The sequence below is a fragment of the Pleurodeles waltl genome, chromosome 4_2, assembly GCF_031143425.1.
Source record: "Pleurodeles waltl isolate 20211129_DDA chromosome 4_2, aPleWal1.hap1.20221129, whole genome shotgun sequence".
In the NCBI taxonomy this organism is placed as follows: domain Eukaryota; kingdom Metazoa; phylum Chordata; class Amphibia; order Caudata; family Salamandridae; genus Pleurodeles; species Pleurodeles waltl.
Genome location: NC_090443.1, coordinates 1,027,359,664 through 1,027,376,184, shown reverse-complemented (window position 1 = coordinate 1,027,376,184; position 16,521 = coordinate 1,027,359,664). Strand labels below are relative to the sequence as shown.

General features: G+C 47.7%; 1 protein-coding gene across 4 annotated transcripts in view; it reads right to left on the bottom strand.

The window, feature by feature from the left end:
* Positions 1 to 2,677: 2,677 nt before the first annotated feature.
* PITPNM1 (phosphatidylinositol transfer protein membrane associated 1) overlaps positions 2,678 to 16,521 on the bottom strand; it is a 317,763-nt gene continuing 303,919 nt past the window's right edge. For all 4 annotated transcript variants that reach the window (XM_069232915.1, XM_069232914.1, XM_069232917.1 and 1 more), the window contains exon 24: positions 2,678 to 4,227. In XM_069232915.1, the coding sequence (XP_069089016.1) occupies positions 3,946 to 4,227 (282 nt within the window). In that variant the 3' untranslated portion in view covers positions 2,678 to 3,945. The remainder of the gene's footprint in view (positions 4,228 to 16,521) is intronic.

Genomic DNA, 16,521 nt, shown 5'->3' with positions numbered 1-16,521 from the left:
CAAATCAGTTCCCACGCTACAACAGCATCCTACAGTTCATTGGGGGCGATCCTGGGCATGTGCGAAAAGAGTTCTGTCGCTCCATCGCTGGGATTCATGGCATTGTGGACGTTTCTGGTTCTTCCAGCCAGGCTTCGGGCGAGACCTCTTGTGGTGCATTAGCTCTGAACAGAAGCGGGCACGAAAGTCCTATGCAACTTTGTGCCAGTCTGTCAGAGCATGTGCTCAGACATTCTATGGTGGTCATCTGCAGGCTATCTGTGGTTTAGTTAGGGGAGCCTTTCAGGTCATCCTGGCCCCAAGTCAAGGCAGTGAAGATGTTCCGTTAATTGGTTGAGGTACACAGCTGGAAGAATTCTATGGGCAGATTTCGGAGATACCAGGAGAGCAGTTAACACCCATCAGATTCTTGGATTTTAAAGGCATATGCTTGGCACTGACCACTTTTCACACCTCTGTGCAGAGCCACTTGCTGCTTGCCTTGGTGGGCTGCAGCACAGTAATGCATGTTCCAAAGAGGGTATGTGCGATCTCTCCATCTCTGTAGTAGATTTGTTACCCTGTGGCTCGCAGCCAGCAATCGTGAGTGACTTTCTGCAGGGATGGACACCTCTCACTGAGAAGGCTTGACCAGGTTGGCTGCATTATCAGGAAGCGGTGACCCTATCCCTGCATACTGCGAGACGCTTAGAGGCGGATCTTTTTTTGTAACAGGTCTTCTTCCCTTTTAAGGGGCAGATTTACAACTTTGTGGCACAGGGCAGCACAGCAGATCATCTTGCTGTGCTGCCCTGCGTTAACGGCAGGAATGCAACATATCTATGCAATACGGCACATTCCTGCCCTTTCCCATTGTGCTGGCGCCGTTTTGGCTGCCTAGCGCCAATGCCGGCACCCTTGCACCATGGTGAAAGGGTGTCTGCATTGTTGGCAGGATTGTTTTTATGCACGAAGGTGCACCTTCCTGCGCAAAATTTCCTTGTGTGCTGCAGAATGGAAGAAGGTAACAACGAAGAGCTATAAAGATATTTCTCCTTGTTGCGCCATGGAGAAGCATATAGTTTTGACTAATTCCCAGGTTTACAGATCCTTGTAAATCTGGGAATGCGTCAAAACCCATGGGTGTTGCATGGAAACACCCACCACAGCATCCATGGAACACCTCCCTGATGCAGTGTAGGGCAACGCAATGACTTGCGCTGTATTGCCTTACACCACATCTACGAGTCAATGAAAAGCCACACAAAGTGGCTTTGCGTGGCCTCATAGATATGATGTGGTGGATCGCATCTCCGTTGCGTCACACAAACTGATGGTAAAATCACAATTGGCGGAAGACAAAAAATAAAACTGCACCTGGTTGGATACACAGAACTCCTCAAACAACTGTCTGAAGTCCCTTGTGGGAAGGACATTACCGCAGCAGCGAGACAAGGGTTCCATCTGAACAGAAGCACCTTCTGCCCTCCGAAGCAGAGCCTGAGACGAGCATGGCTCTTTGTTGGGCTACACAGTCAATGTGGCGTTGTGCTGCGGGACACCCTTTAACAAAGGTCAGGTGCTCCCACCATACGGAAGAGGTTTTCTTCTAGGTCGTAGACTCCTTAGCGCTGGAGAAGCTAATGTGGGTTCTGTCCAAGCAGTCGAGAGAACTACTACACCTGACCCTTTTTCAAGCTTGCCCAGGTGCTCCTGAAGGGGTCCATGAACCTCCCTCATTCCCCTCTCCCCAAGAAACAAAGCCCTTTTCTTTAGCCTCTGGTGTGAGTTGAAATTTGAGTTGTATTTGTTCGTGAATGCGGTTACTTGCATTGAAACCCAACTTTATACAGTGATCGTATGCAGGCGAAGTTTTGCCATATTGTCCAGGCCTCCTCTCACTAATTTCCTTTACAATTAGGCAGACCTCAAAGACAACCCTTCTTTAGTGAAAGTGATTTAATAGTTTCACTTAGAAGCACGAGGAGGGAGATGGTAGGCAGCATGATCTTGTGTGCTAACACTGAGGGGGGGGGGCTTTCTAGTCTGAACCCCAAAAGGACTTTTACTATTTTTTTGTGGTCCCACAATACATGTGACCCAGCCAAGAAGAAGAAACCAGGACCCAGGCTAATAATGTCACAACGGATCGTGCTTACTATTAAGTTATGAGACTGCCAAGATTGTCCTTCCAAGGGAGCCACAGATAGCTCACCAAGCAGAGGGCAGCCATTCTAAGAACCATACCACCCAAAGATATTGTCTGCCAGGCAGCCACCTGGGCTTCAGGTGATACTTCACAAAGAGTCATCTGCTGGGCTTTGGCTCCAGAAGTGAAGCTTGCTTTGCGCATGCCCCTTCGGTTCTCTTCTTGAGACAGATGACGTCACCGTGGGGATTTTTTCTGAACATTTGCACCTATCGGTGTGACTCCTAAAGGAAAGAAGTTCATGAGTCAGAAATAAAGTTACTCACCGTCAGTAACACTTTATCTAACGGATTGCCTAAATTCTTGCTTCGCCTTCCCATCACAGATCTATGTTTTTTTAAATTATTATTTTAGGAGTTGAACAGAGACATTTGATGGAGCTGAAATCATGAGCTTTGAGGCTGTTATTTTATGGAGATGTTACGTCACTTCCGGCAGCGAAGCCTTTGTACCTCCAAAGATGAAGACAGACCTGCACCCATCTGAGAGTAAGGATAAAAACAACGTATTCAGTCTAATGCTAGAGTAATTTAAAAATACGATCAAGTTACTTGTTCATTAGCGGCGTAGGGTGATGGGACAATGATTGGCGTTTCATAGCATTATTTTATAACACTTGAAGGGTCCGGATGTTTGTACAATGATTTTTAAAATAACATTACAGTTTGTCTTTCTAGGGCCTTTTCTTACCAGTGACCCCCAATCCTTGGCAAGGACATCACATGTAAGGTCACCTCACCTGCTTGGGACATCTACAAGGGTTTATGGGGTCTACCCCAGATGTCCCTGCATGCGACCTTACAGCTAGACACTGACATGCTGTCAACAGCCTTTTATCTGCCTCACAACATGTTCGGTACAATGGTTTCACATTAAGGGTGCCCAGGAAGGCGGAAGACGACATCACCAGCGGAAGTAGTGCACAGGCCACGCTGCCCCCGCCCCTGCTACTCTGAGGCCAGAGGCACGTAAGCAAACTGAAACACGAAACCGGGAGTCTTTGCAAGTCTCGGAATGTCAACGGTTCTGCTTCTTTGAAGCGTTTTTCTTTCCAGGGGGTCTTTTTAAAAGTTATTCTTATTTACAAGTATTTTATGTTTTTTTGTTAAGTTTGCAATAAAGTGCTTTTGTTTTACTTTGCGATAGGGCTCTTCTGTTCCATCGCTCACATTTAGTTCACAGTTCGAGTGGCGTTGAGTTGCGGGGTTCAAAGACCACCAGGTTGTCAAATGGCCCAGAAAGACCCCGGAATGAAAAGTGCAGAGTACATTTATCATGTGGAGGGAGCCATTTCCTATCCAAGTGGATTGGGCATTTTATTTTGCGTTGTGATAGCCCTCAAAAAAGAACTTGGGAAGGTGTTGGGAGCGGCTTGAGTCCTGGTGGCACCGGGAGCCCTGCCCGGTGGGGATGGGGATCATTAGCGGAGCTCTGTGTGGGCCGCTGCAGTGCTTTAGAAGAGTTGGATGTTCCCAATACTGGTATAACAGGGGGTCCTGCAGGTAAGGAGTGAAGTGCATCAGCAAAGCCAGGCCAGGGTCCTAGTTCTGGAATAGCAAGGATGGTACACAGCAGGAATGAGGTGCGTTCACAGAGCTCTTCACAGGTCCAGAATAATATTTTCCAGATTGAAATAAATAGGAAGGTGAGTGTTCTTGCCTTGGCACATGCTGGCTGCAGGGAGGGTCCCCATGGTCTTCGAAAGAAGGCGTCCCCCAGCTCTGCCTTGGCACCTCTCTCCGGCGTTTACGTGACCTTCACCCTTCACTCTCCAGTTTGAGGCTGACGCTCCGCGGCTTGCCCCTCACCAGCCCTGGGGGACCGCTGGCTCCGCCCTCACGCTCAGATGTCCCCCGCTCACCAGCGGTGTGGCGGGAGCGCAGGAGGTGGCTCTGTTTCCGCAGGAAGTTCACCGGCCCCGGGCAGCCGTAGGCACCCTTGGACAGTCCAGCCCGCGGTGGGTGATTCCCTTTCGGTGAATGGGCCTGGCTCGTGCTCTCCAGCTGCGCCAGGTGTGCCACGTAGCCCTCCGACAGGAACTGCAGCCAGGGAACAGGAGAGAAAAGGTGCATTATTAGACGTGGTAGAACAGTGTCTCCTAACCTGTGGTCCTGGGGACCCGCAAAGCCTCTTCAGGGGGTTCACCACTGCTTAGAAAATGAAATAATATGAACAGATTAATAAAGTGTATATACATAAAGTGGCTAAATGTACAATTGAAAATTTTAAAACATTTTTAAATGTTGAGGAATTTGAAATTGGAGACTAAAAATAAAATTAGTATCTTCAGATTGATTCGTGGGAGCAGTGCGGGTGCGTCACACAGAATATAGTATGGACGATGTGTGGCTTCAATTGAATTTAGAAAAGCTCCAACCTTCCTTTTATAATTACATTTTTTATTTATATTTCTTTCAAATTAAATAAAATGTGTTCTCATTTGTGTATGTTTGACAAATGCTTGTTTCTATATTATTTTGTGTATTGTTTTGCGGTTCAAATAATCGACAGTGTTTAGGCCTGGGTCCCCGGCTTCCTGTAATGACTCAGTGGGGTGTCCCCGGATTCAAATAATGATTCATTGGGGGGTCCCCGGCTTCCAGTAATTATAAAGTGGGGGTCCACAGGAGTCAAAAGGTTAAGGACCACTGTTGTGGAAGGTTTGTAGGCCAGTGTCTCTGAACGGCTAGATATGCATTTGTGCCCTGGTGGGACACAGGCCTTAGGGGCCCCAGTCTAACCTCCATTTCTATGCCCACTGAAGGACTCTACCTGCACCCAAGCACCTGGTTCAGCACCAGCCTTCCACTCACAGGCTCCATGCTATGTCCAGCATGCTCACCACTCCTCATTTTTATTCAATTAGTTTTATGATTTTGCCGCTTGTTTTTGCTCTTTTGGTTGCTCTGGACACTTTACCACTGCTGACCAGTGCTAAAGGGTGAATGTTCCTTGTGTAATGCTATGTGTAAGTTGGCTTATCTCTGATTGGCATATTTGATTTACTAGTAAGTCCCTAGTAACGTGCACTAGAGGTGCCCGGGGCCTGTAAATCAAATGCTACTAGTGGGCCTGCAGCACTGGTTGTGCCACCCACCTTAGTTGCCCTGTAAACATGTCTCAGACCTGCCACGGCAGTGTCTATGTGTGCAGTCTTGCACTGCCAATTCGACTTGGCATGTGTACCCACTTGCCAGGCCTAAACCTTCCCTTTTCATACATGTAAGGCACCCCAAAAGGTAGGCCCTAGGTTGCCCCATGGGCAGGGTGCAGTGTATGTTAAAGGTGGGACATGTACTGATGCGTTTTACATGTCCTGACCGTGAAATATTGCCAAATTCGTTTTTCACTGTTGCGAGGCCTAGCTCTCTCATAGGTTAACATGGGCCTTCCTTTAAATATCATTAAAGCACAGATTCCCTTTGGGAGCAGATAGAAATGTGGAGCTTAGGGTCTCTGAACTCACAATTAAAAAATACATCTTTTGGTAAAGGTTGTTTTTAGATTGTGTGTTTGAAAATGCCACTTTTACAAAGTAGACATTTTCTTGTTTAAACCATTCTGTGACTCTGCCTTTTTGTGGATTCCCTGTCTGGGTCAGTTTGACAGTTGGGCTGTTTGCACCCCTCCTCTAGAGGGTGGCACAAAGGGAGCTGAGGTGTAGCCTGCGGATCCTGATGAGCCATCTGTGCTAGGAGGGAGGGGAGAAGTGGTCCCATACACTTGAAAGGGCTGTGCCTGCCCTACCACAATGCAGTCTCCAACCCCCTGGTGTGTGTGTGGGGCCTGGCCTGGGCAATCTTGTAAACAACAGAGACTTCTCTTTGAAGTAGGCCTGCTTCAAAGGCAGAAAGAGGTATAAGAAGTGGTCTCAAAACCCCTTATAATCAGATTACTTCTGGAACCAAAAGGTACCTCTGCCAAGGAGAAGAGCAGGAGACCTGGAGGAGGAGTACTGCCCCTTTGCCTGTGACTGTGCTTTACTGGGTTGGCCTGCAGTAGCTGCTTCTGCCTGAGAGAAGACAAAGACTGACTTTTGTCTTCCCACTGGTAAAGAATCTCCAAGGGCTTGAACCAAGCTTGCCTCCTATTGTTAAGTCTCAGGGACATCAAAGACTTCTCTCTGCCAGCACCTGGTCTTTCTGATGAGAGTCCTGCTTGCCAAGTGGTGCCCTAACCTGTCTCTGGGCCCTTGAAAGGTGAAGCTGGTAGAAAAGGACAGAAATCCACACAAAGATCTCCGTGTGGGGAAACTTTCGAAACACCACCTGCCCCTAGGCTGATAAACGATGCGCTGCCGGCCTTGTGGCTAAAATTGAAACTCTACCTGCATCACAGCTGGGAGATCAACGCGGCTGGAGAAGCAACGCGTAACACCCGCAGCAGCTGCTGTTAATGACGCAAGCCCACACGCAGATCGGTTTCTTCACACCGTGCAACCGGATTTCAACGCAACATCGCTGGACACGGAAAATCAAAGCAAAGCCTGCCTGAACTCGAGGTGCTCGTCCGGGATTGACGCATCGCTCTCTTGCTGGAGAGAAGAAACGATGCAAGGGGGTAATCTGACTGCCAACCAAAGATCCCATTTCTAACATTGGTGATCAGCAGTTGGGATTGGACTTGTATTTGTACTTGACATACAGTGATTAAGTGTACACTACTGTTTTCAGTGCAGACCATTACGTGAGCACATACTACTTGTCTGTGTGATTTTGCTTTTTCTCCTTTTGGGCTCTTTTTTGTTCTACTTCCATATTTTTTGCTGATCCCTTGATTGACTTTTGAACTTCATTTGGGAGCTCCTTTTTCTGCCTTGGTAATTTGCACTTCTTGATGATTCTTCACCATGTCTCAATCTGGAGATGCCTTTGACTTAGGGAGACTGGAGAGCTATACAGTTGCTCAGTTGAGGCAGTTCTGCAAAAACCTTGCTTGTCCCATTAAGGGCTCCACCAGGAAGGAGGAGATGTAGAAGGCACTGAGGGCCTGGGTGAAAGCCAAGGAAGCTGAGGGGCACATAGAAGATGAGGAGGAGGAGGAGATGCAGAGTTTTCACAATGGTGTAGTGGGTGGGCCTATTATGTCCAGAGAGACGGTCTCCAGGGCAGGTAGCAATGTGTCATCCAAGGGTCTGACCCCTGACGAGTTACAGGACAGACAGGCTGAGATGGCTCACCAGCTGGAGTTTGAAAAGTTTAGGATGCAAAGGGAGATGGAAGAAAGGAGAATGGCCATAGAGGAAAAGAAGATACTGCTGGCTCATGAGCTCATCTTGAGGGAGCTAGATCAGAGGATCCAGTCCAGTAGGGATGGTGGCAGCAGTATCACAGTGCAGCCTGAGAGGAGGGTGCACATTACTAAGGACATTGGGAAGGATTACAAAAGGAAGAATGGCATATTCTTGTGGTTCAAGGGGTATGAGTCTGCTCTCCATATGAATCTGGTCCCTGAAGCTCATTGGGGCCGGTCTGTAGAAGCACTTTGAGGTAGAGGGGAGGGATACTCTGACATCCTTATGGGATCCTCAGGGACTCACTTACTCTTATCAGGAGGGATGCCCTACTCATAAGGTATGGTCTCACCCCTGAGCAGTATAAGAACAGGTTTAGGTCCTAGAAGAAGAGGGAATCTCAAACATGGTTGGAGTGTGCTGATTCTTTTTGCAGGTCACTGGATGGTTGGCTGAAGGGCAGTAAGGTGACAACCTTTGAGGGGCTGTACAATTTGATTGCTTGGGAGCATTTGTATAGGCTTTGTTTTCTAGAGCTGCGCCAGCACCTGATTGATAGCAAGCTGACTGATCCTGGGAATCTTGTGCATGGAGCCTACAGGGGAACAGGTGGCTGAACTGAGAGAGGTCCCTGAGCTGTCACAGTGGCAGCAGGGAGGGGGCCCACCAGGGAGGCATTCAGTGAGGCACAGAAAGTATGCCCTACTCTGGAGGGTTTGCAGCAGCAGGCTGCAGACCAGGCATCTGGCAAGGAGCCTGGATCACCTTTGATTTACAGTGAGGATGGCCTACTATATAGTGAGCCTTAGGTTCCCGACCCTGGGTCAGCCCGTGTGCTGGTGGCACCCCAGTGCTTCAGATCCTTCGGACTGGGTCTGGCTCATGATGTGCCTTTAACTGGTGATTTGTGGCAGGACAAAACCTTTGAGTGGCTTGTCACCCACTTCTACTGGCCCCAAATGCACCGGCACTTAGCTGCTCTTTGTAGGTCTTGCCCAACTTGTCAGGCAAGTGGCAAGAGTGGGAGGAAATGCAAGGCTCCTCTCTAACCTTTTCCTGTGGTTAGTACCCCCTTTGAAAGGGTTGGTATTGACATTGTGGGTCCTCTGGATCCCAGGACAGCCATGGGCAACAGGTTTATCCTGGTCTTGGTGGACCATGTCACCCGGTACCTGGAAGCCATTCCTTTTAGATCAATCACTGCCCCTGTGGTGGGATGTGCATTGATTGGGGTTTTTACCCACATGGGGTTCCCCCAAGGAAGTGGTATCCGATAAGGGTATCAACTTCATATCAACTTATATGATGTCTCTGTGGAGGGAATGTGGGGTAAAGTACAAGTCCACTACTCCTTACCACCCCCAAAGCAATGGTCTAGTTGAGAGGTTCAACCGCACCTTGAAGCGCATGATTATGGGCCTGTCAGAGCCCTTGAGGCCTAAGGGGGAGGTCCTCTTGCCATGCCTTCTGTTCACCTACTGGGAGGTGGCTCAAAAAGGGCTTGGATATAGTCCTTTTGAGCTTTTGTATGGCCACCCTGTGAGGGGACCTTTGAGTCTGGTAAAGGAGGCCTTGGAGAAAGCCTCCAGTAAACTCCTCCCCCACCCCTCCAGGATGTATTCATTTACATGCTGGCTCTGAGAAACCAGACTGCCTGCTTCTGGGGTCTCGAAAAAGAGAACCTAGAAGCAAGCCAGGAAGACATAAAACGCTGGTATGAACAGAATGCCACTCTGGTCGAGTTTTAGCCTGGCCAGAAAGTGTGAGTGATGGCGCCAGTGTAGCCTAGGGCACTCCAGGACAAGTGGACTGGGCCATTTGAGGTGGTGGAGTGCAAGAGTGAAGTCAGCTACCTGGTGGACTTGCGGACTCCCAGGAACCCCTTGCGGGTCCTGCATGTGAACCGGCTTAAGCCACACTTTGAGCAGACTGAATTGTTCATGCTCCTAGCTCCTAGAAGGGGTGGAGGAAGAGGTTGAGCCTCTTCCTGGCCTCCTGTCTGCTGGAGAGAAGGATGGGCCTGTGGAGGGAGTGAACCTCTCCCCCTCCCTGATCCCAGAGCAGCAGAGGGACTGTCGCCAGGTGTTGGGTCAGTTTGCCTCCCTGTTCTCCTTGATCCCAGGGGTCACACAGTTGTGTATACAAGATGTGGACACTGGGGACAGTCCTCCTGTTAAACAAAGTTTACAGAGTGACTGACAAGGTTAGGGCTAACATTAAGGATGAAGTTTCTAAGATGTTCGCGTTGGGATTATTGCGTTTTCTAGTAGTTCTTGGGCCAGCCCTGTGGTCTTGGTCCCAAAAGCTGGTACTCCTGGTGCCACTCCAGAACTCTGGTTCTGTGTGGATTACTGGAGACTCGATGTAGTCACCAAGACTGACGCGCACCCCATCCCCTGAGCTGATGAGCTCATCGGCCGGTTGGGGGCTGCAAATACCTAAGTACATTTGATCTTACCTCTGGGTATTGGCAGATTGCCCTAACTGAGGGGGCTAAGGAGAGGTCTGCCTTCTCCACATCAGATAGGTACTACCAGTTTAGGGTGATGCCCTTTGGGATGAAGAATGTCCCTGCCACCTTTTAGAGGTTGGTCAACCAGGTGTTGGCTGGACTGGATGATTTCAGTGCCGCCTACCTGGATGGAATTGCTGTGTTCAGTTCCACTTGGGAGGAACACTTGCAGCACCTCTGCAAAGTGTTGGAGGTCCTGCAGAAGGCAGGCCTCAGTATAAGGCAAGCAAATACCAAATAGGCAGTGTTCTGTGGTGTACTTGGGACACCAGGTGGGGAGTGGCCAGGTGGCACCCCTACAGCCAAAGATTGAAACCATTCTGCTTGGGATCCCCCAAGACCCAGACTGAGTTGAGAGCCTTTTTAAGTCTCACTGGATACTACAGGAGGTTTGTCAAAGAGTATGGCACAATTGTTGCTCCCTTGACTGAGTTAACTTCCAAAAAGCAGCCAAGAAATGTGTCTTGCCAGACAGCTTTTGACGCCCTGTAGGCTGCCATGTGCATAGCACCTGTGCTGAAGGCACCCGACTACTCCAAGGAATTTGTTGTGCTAACAGACGCCTCAGAGCATGGTGTAGGAGCAGTACTCTCACAGCTTGATCAACCTGTAACCTTCATTAGCAGGAAGTTACTTCCCAGGGAACATAGGTGGAGTGCAATTAAGCGTGAAGCTTTTTCTGTGGTTTGTAGTCTGGGCACTGAAGAAGCTAAGACCCTACTTGTTTGGGGCTCACTTCCGGGTTCAGAAAGACCACAGACCCCTCAGATAGTTAATGCAAATGAGGGGTGAGAATCCCAAATTGTTGAGGTGGTTCCATCTCCCTACAGGGAATGGACTTTACGGTTGAACACGGCCCTGGCACCAACCATGCCAATGCTGGTGGTCTGGCCAGATTTTCCGCCTTAGTGATGAGAACTACCACGAGGTTGGGTTGTTGCTCCCCACTTTCAGCTGTGGGGGGGGGGGGGGGCACTGGTTAGACTTGGCATCCTTGGCATGGTATTCCCTAACTTTGTTGCCTCTGCTTCCCAGGTTGTTTCTGTGTGGTGGACTCTGTTTTTGATCTTTTGGTTGCTCTGGACACTTTAACACTGCTAACTAGTGCTAAAGTGTGAATGTTCCCTGTATAAATTCTATGTGCAAGTTGGCTTATCCCTGATTAGCATATTTGATTTACTAATAAGTCCCTAGTAAAGTGCACTAGAGGTGCCTAGGGCCTCTAAATCAAACCTACTACTGGTCCAGCAGCACTGGTTGTGCCACCCATATTAACAGCCCTGTAAACGTGTCCGTGAATGCAGTTTAAACTGCCAATTCGAATTGGCAAGTGTTCCTACTTGCCAGGTCTAAACATTACCTTTTTATACATGTAAGGCACCCCCAAGGTAGGCTCTAGGTAGCCCCATGGGCAGGGTGCAGTGTATGTTAAAGGTGGGACGTGTACTGGTGTGTTTTACATGTCCTAACAGTGAAATACCGCCAAATTCGGGTTTCAGTGTTGCAAGGCCCATCTCTCTCATAGGTTAACATGGGGCTGTCTTTAAATATCATTAAAGCACAGATTCACTTTGGAGCAGATAGAAATATGGAGTTTAGGGTCTCTGAACTCACAATTTAAAAATACATCTTTTGGTAAAGATTGTTTTTAGACTGTATATTTGAAAATGTTACTTTTAGAAAGTAGGCATTTTCTTGCTTATACCATTCTGTGACTCTGCCTTCTTGTGGATTCCCTGTCTGGGTCAGTTTGACAATTGGGATGTTTGCACCTCTCCTCTAGACAGTGATACAAAGGGACCTGGGGTGTAGCCTGCATATCCTGATAGGCCATCTGGGCTGGAGGGGAGCGGAGGAGTGGTCACTTACACCTGAAAGGGCTGTGCCTTACCTCACACAATGCAGTCTCCAACCCTCTGGTGTGTGTCTGGGGCCTGGCCTGGGCAAGGCAGGATCTTGTAAAAAACAGAGACTTCTCTTTGAAGTAGGCCTACTTCAAAAACAGAAAGGGGTATAAGAAGTGGTCCCAAAACCCCTGAAAATCAGAATATTTCTGGAACCAAGAGGAACCTCTGCCAAGGAGAAGAGCTGGAGAGCTGAAAGAGGAGTACTGCCCCTTTGCCTGTCACTCTGCTTTGCTGGGTTTGCCTTCAGTAGCTGCTTCTGCTTGAGAGAAGACAAAGACTGACTTTTGTGTGACTTCCCACTGGTGAAGAATCTCCAAGGGCTTGAAATGAGCTAGCCTCCTGTTGTTGAAGTCTCAGGGACATCAAAGACTTCTCTCTGCCAGCACCTGGAATCTCTGGAGAGACTCCTGCTCTGACAAGTGGTGCCCTAACCTGTCTCTGGGCCCTTGAAAGGTAAAGCTGGTGGAATAGGACAGAAATCCACTCAAAGACTGCAGTGCGGGGAAACTTTCGACACACCACCCGCCGGCGACTTATAAAGGACGTGCCGCCGGCCACGTCAGCTAAAATCGACACTTCACCTGCATCGTGGCTGGGAGATCGATGGAACACTGCTGGAGAAACAACGTGCAACACCCGCAGCGGCTGCTGTTAACGACGCAAGCCGCCACGCAGTGCAGTTTCTTGACACTGTGCAACCGGATTTCAACGCAACATTGCTGGATGTGGAAAATCAACGCCAAACCTGCCTGGACCAGAGGTGCCCATCCGGGAGCGACTCATCGCTCTCTTGTGGTAGAGAAGAAATGACGCACGCCGACCCGACTGGAGGAGGGACGACGCACGGGCTCGCTTGCCTTTGGGAAATCGACTCATCGCTGGCCTTTTTCGAAAACTAATAATGATGAATAAAATGCTTATGTTATGTTTAATTAAGCTTATATTAACATTTATGTTACTGCATTTATATAGAAAATCTTTATAGGCCTTAAGTTAGCATGAGCTGTGGGTTTTATCTGCCCAGCTCTGACTCGCAAAGGGCCATGACCCTGCAAATGTTCTTTTTCTTCAACTTGGAAGACGAATGTATCTATGTCGATTCCGTTCCCAAGCGCATATTCGGTGCCTTGGTTTAAGAGTTATGTACAAATTGAAACAAATGTAGATTAATGTAATGTACAAGGTCATTTAGAACGATGGACAATGGATCTGCTGACCCAAAAGACGTGCCAAAGAGTGAAGTAACACCGGACGTGCCACCTCCGAAGACGTCAATTACGAAGACCAATCAAAGAAACGTGAATAAATGTGGGGTGACAATTGGGACTACCTAATGCTAAGTTTGATAGGTTAAAGATAATGGGGTATAGTAAATGCCCAATAGAATTTTGGGGGAATGTACTACGGAAAAAGGATAAAAACCCATGTCACAGAAGGGCCATTAGAACTAGGTAGGGAATGCTATTGATTTTAGCCAGAAACTGTCACTCTGTTTGGTGACTTTGAGACTTATTAAAACCATCCTCACCCATAGACTGCCCATTTTACACCTCTCCTCCTTATGAGGGAAGTGTCCCCTATGCCCTTTAGTTGAGCTTAGACTGATGGCGTTTTGACTGATGTCCTGAAGACGAAGACGGATCCTGTGTGCTGACCTAATCCTTGGAGGGTAATTATGACAATGCAATTTGTAATTTGTCTATTTGCTTTTCCTTTCTAGGTACCAACTGCTTAATTTTGATAGAGACCATAGTCAGATGTTTTCCAAATTGGTGTTCTAAATTGTTTTGCATGAAGCCCAACATGCTAATGTTAATCAGTGGTTAGGACAGGGGTTCACTTAAACAGACGCAAACAAACAAACGACTGACTTTATGCTATGTTGAATTGACGTGTTTTCAGCACTCTGCTATCTAGATCTATGTTTACGCCATGTTATGTCTTAATATTTGTGATTTTCGCGTTAATGAAATCCTATCACAGTTGCCACATCGTGACTATGCTATTATGCTTCTTGGTATTGAGATTAACCCTTTTGCTCGTAGATTGTAACTAATAGGGAATAAAATTCATAAAATTCTATTAAAGGTGTGGTTATTAATGGCTGAAAGGTCATGGTTGCGTCATCAATTTTGATTGTTGTGATAAATATTGATGACATTATTGATATATTGATTGACATATTGATCAGTTATCTCGTCCTACCGTGTCTCTCAACTGGGTCACAAGATTCATTGGCCTAAAATGAGTCCTAATGTATAATAAATTAACATAAAAGGACGTGTTAACAGTTCTGGTAGCAGAGCGATGGTTTTGGCCCTTTGGGGCCCTAGGACGGAGAATCATTGTTTAAATTATTTTTCTGTGATAATGCAAATTGGAGGTATGATGGGTTTCTAAATTCACCATGACTTTCCCGGGATCTCGGAGCCTGCCTAAGTGAGTTGGGAATGTTCTTGGCGTCATAATGTGTGTGGTATAGGGTTTTTGCGCTTGCTCAGCTTATGCCTTTTGCAGGTGATTGTGAAATCTGCGTGTATCTAGGACAGGTAAATGTTGTCTTAGTACTCCGCAGTATGAGAGTAGGGAAGTCGGAGTACTTCATGTGAGTGTGGCACTTTGTGCTCAAAATTATCCACGTGGTTGGTTGTTTATGTACGGACCCGTCGCGGTCTAAGAATCCGGAGTATATTGACAAGCGTAGGAGACACCTGAGTTTATGTTGTAATCTGTGTGGTTTAATAGGTCAATCGGGCGTGGTTGACAAGTCAAGTTTGAGTCGAAATGTATGTATGAAACATACGATGGAGATTTGGCAAGTTCTAAAGTGCACTAGGACGAACCATTGACAAGTCGAGAGTAGAATTTGCGGGTCGAATTCTGCTTGCATATGCAGGAACTGAGAAGGAGAGAGTAGCGGCCGAGGCTTCAAGTGAAATCTCTGTAAAGTTCTGAAGCGAATGTGTTACCCTTCCTGTAGTAAACCGGCAGATTTGTGTTGTCATTAAAGGTGCTCGCAATAATTTTGCATTAGTTTGCGTGGATTCAGTGAGAGGCGGACGAGCTGCAAGACTTTGTCAGCTGCAGTGTGTGAGTGTGACGTCAATGGTGCTGCGCTGAGATAGGTCAGTTGTCGAGAGGGGTCGCGCACGGATTGGCTACAGTCCGTGAGAGGCAATAGGTTGAGAAAGGTGGGTAAGGAGTGTCCTGGGAACAAAGTCCCTTTCTGATTAAATACAAATAAGAGAAAACCGTGAAAATTAATTTTGTCAAAGCATTCAAAAGCACTCTGAAAGGAGACGCATATATTATGGCAACTGATGGGGAGCCTACACCGTCTGAGGGTACTCCAGCCTACATGGTTATGGAGGAGAAAGGTGTTGCGCCTTGTTTATGGATGAAACAGTGGCGCAACTTAACAGAGAAAGAGGGATGTTTAGCGTTCCCAGAACATGGGATGTTCAATCCGAAGGTGCTAGAGAACTTAAGGTGGATGTTAAGTACACAAAAACCACCTCCGAGGCCAGCTCAATATGAGGCTTTAGCGATTTGGGACTTGATGGCTCTTAAACACAGACAAGAAAGGTTTCAGAGATGACTGAAAAGGGCAGAAAAATCTTATGCAGAGGCTAGGTGGAATAATGAGAACAAAATCTGGAGATGGGGAATTGTAGACGGATTCAAATTGTTCCCAGCGATAGCACAGGGAGAAGAGACACAGGGAAAGAAAGCCTCCTGTAAAACAGATAAAGACTCTAATAAATCTAAAGAGAATAAAAGACCTTGGGAAGAAGAAGATGATTCAGATGATGAGGAATTCATGGACAGATTATTACATGATCGCCCGCCACCTTATGCAGTGAGCGACAGTGCTCCAAGCACTAGCGTGGATCCTGGGAACCAGACGCTGGAGAAGGGAGTTGCTGATATGGTACAGACTAGTGATACGACTTCGATACAGAATGGTGTCAGTGTACCCACTGCACCAGACATGCAGATACAGTTGCAACCTCCACCGCAGATACAGAGAATCTACCCAGACGTTCCAGTACTTGAGACTACTACGAATCTGATAGTGCTGCCAGACCCGATATATACGAAATCAAGGTTAGTGCAGATTGAGTCAACTCCGAAATTGCTGTCCCAGCTGCAACCACAATTGATACCAGGGTACAACCCAGTGGCTGGTCCTCCATTAGTGCCTGTCCCGGGTACTTTGGAACAAACCTATGGAGTTACTGCTCCACGGAGTTTGGGACCAGGTCAGACACCTGCTGCCATATCGTTACCAATTACTGTCGGTCCACCAGTGCCATTGTATGCACAAGGCAAATCTGGCATATGTGATCAGGGAGTAATGACCCAAGATGCGATAAGAGGAGGGTCTATAGGCACTCCCCAGATAATGGCCCCAGGAGAACAAGCCGTTGAAAAGCCGAGGTCCTTAATAGACCTTAGCCCAGTAGAAGCACCCTTGGAAGCAATGCGTCAGGCAGGGTTAGGGGTTTTAACTCCACTGACGATGAGTATGAACGCCTCACAGTCACCAATGATACATGCAGGGAACATTTCACTGCAGGGTTTTACAGTGCAACAGCTGAACGAATGGCTAGAAAAGACTTATACTTCACAAAAGACTACAGTGACTGCAGTGGAACCGGAAAAGGCAAGGCAAGATGAC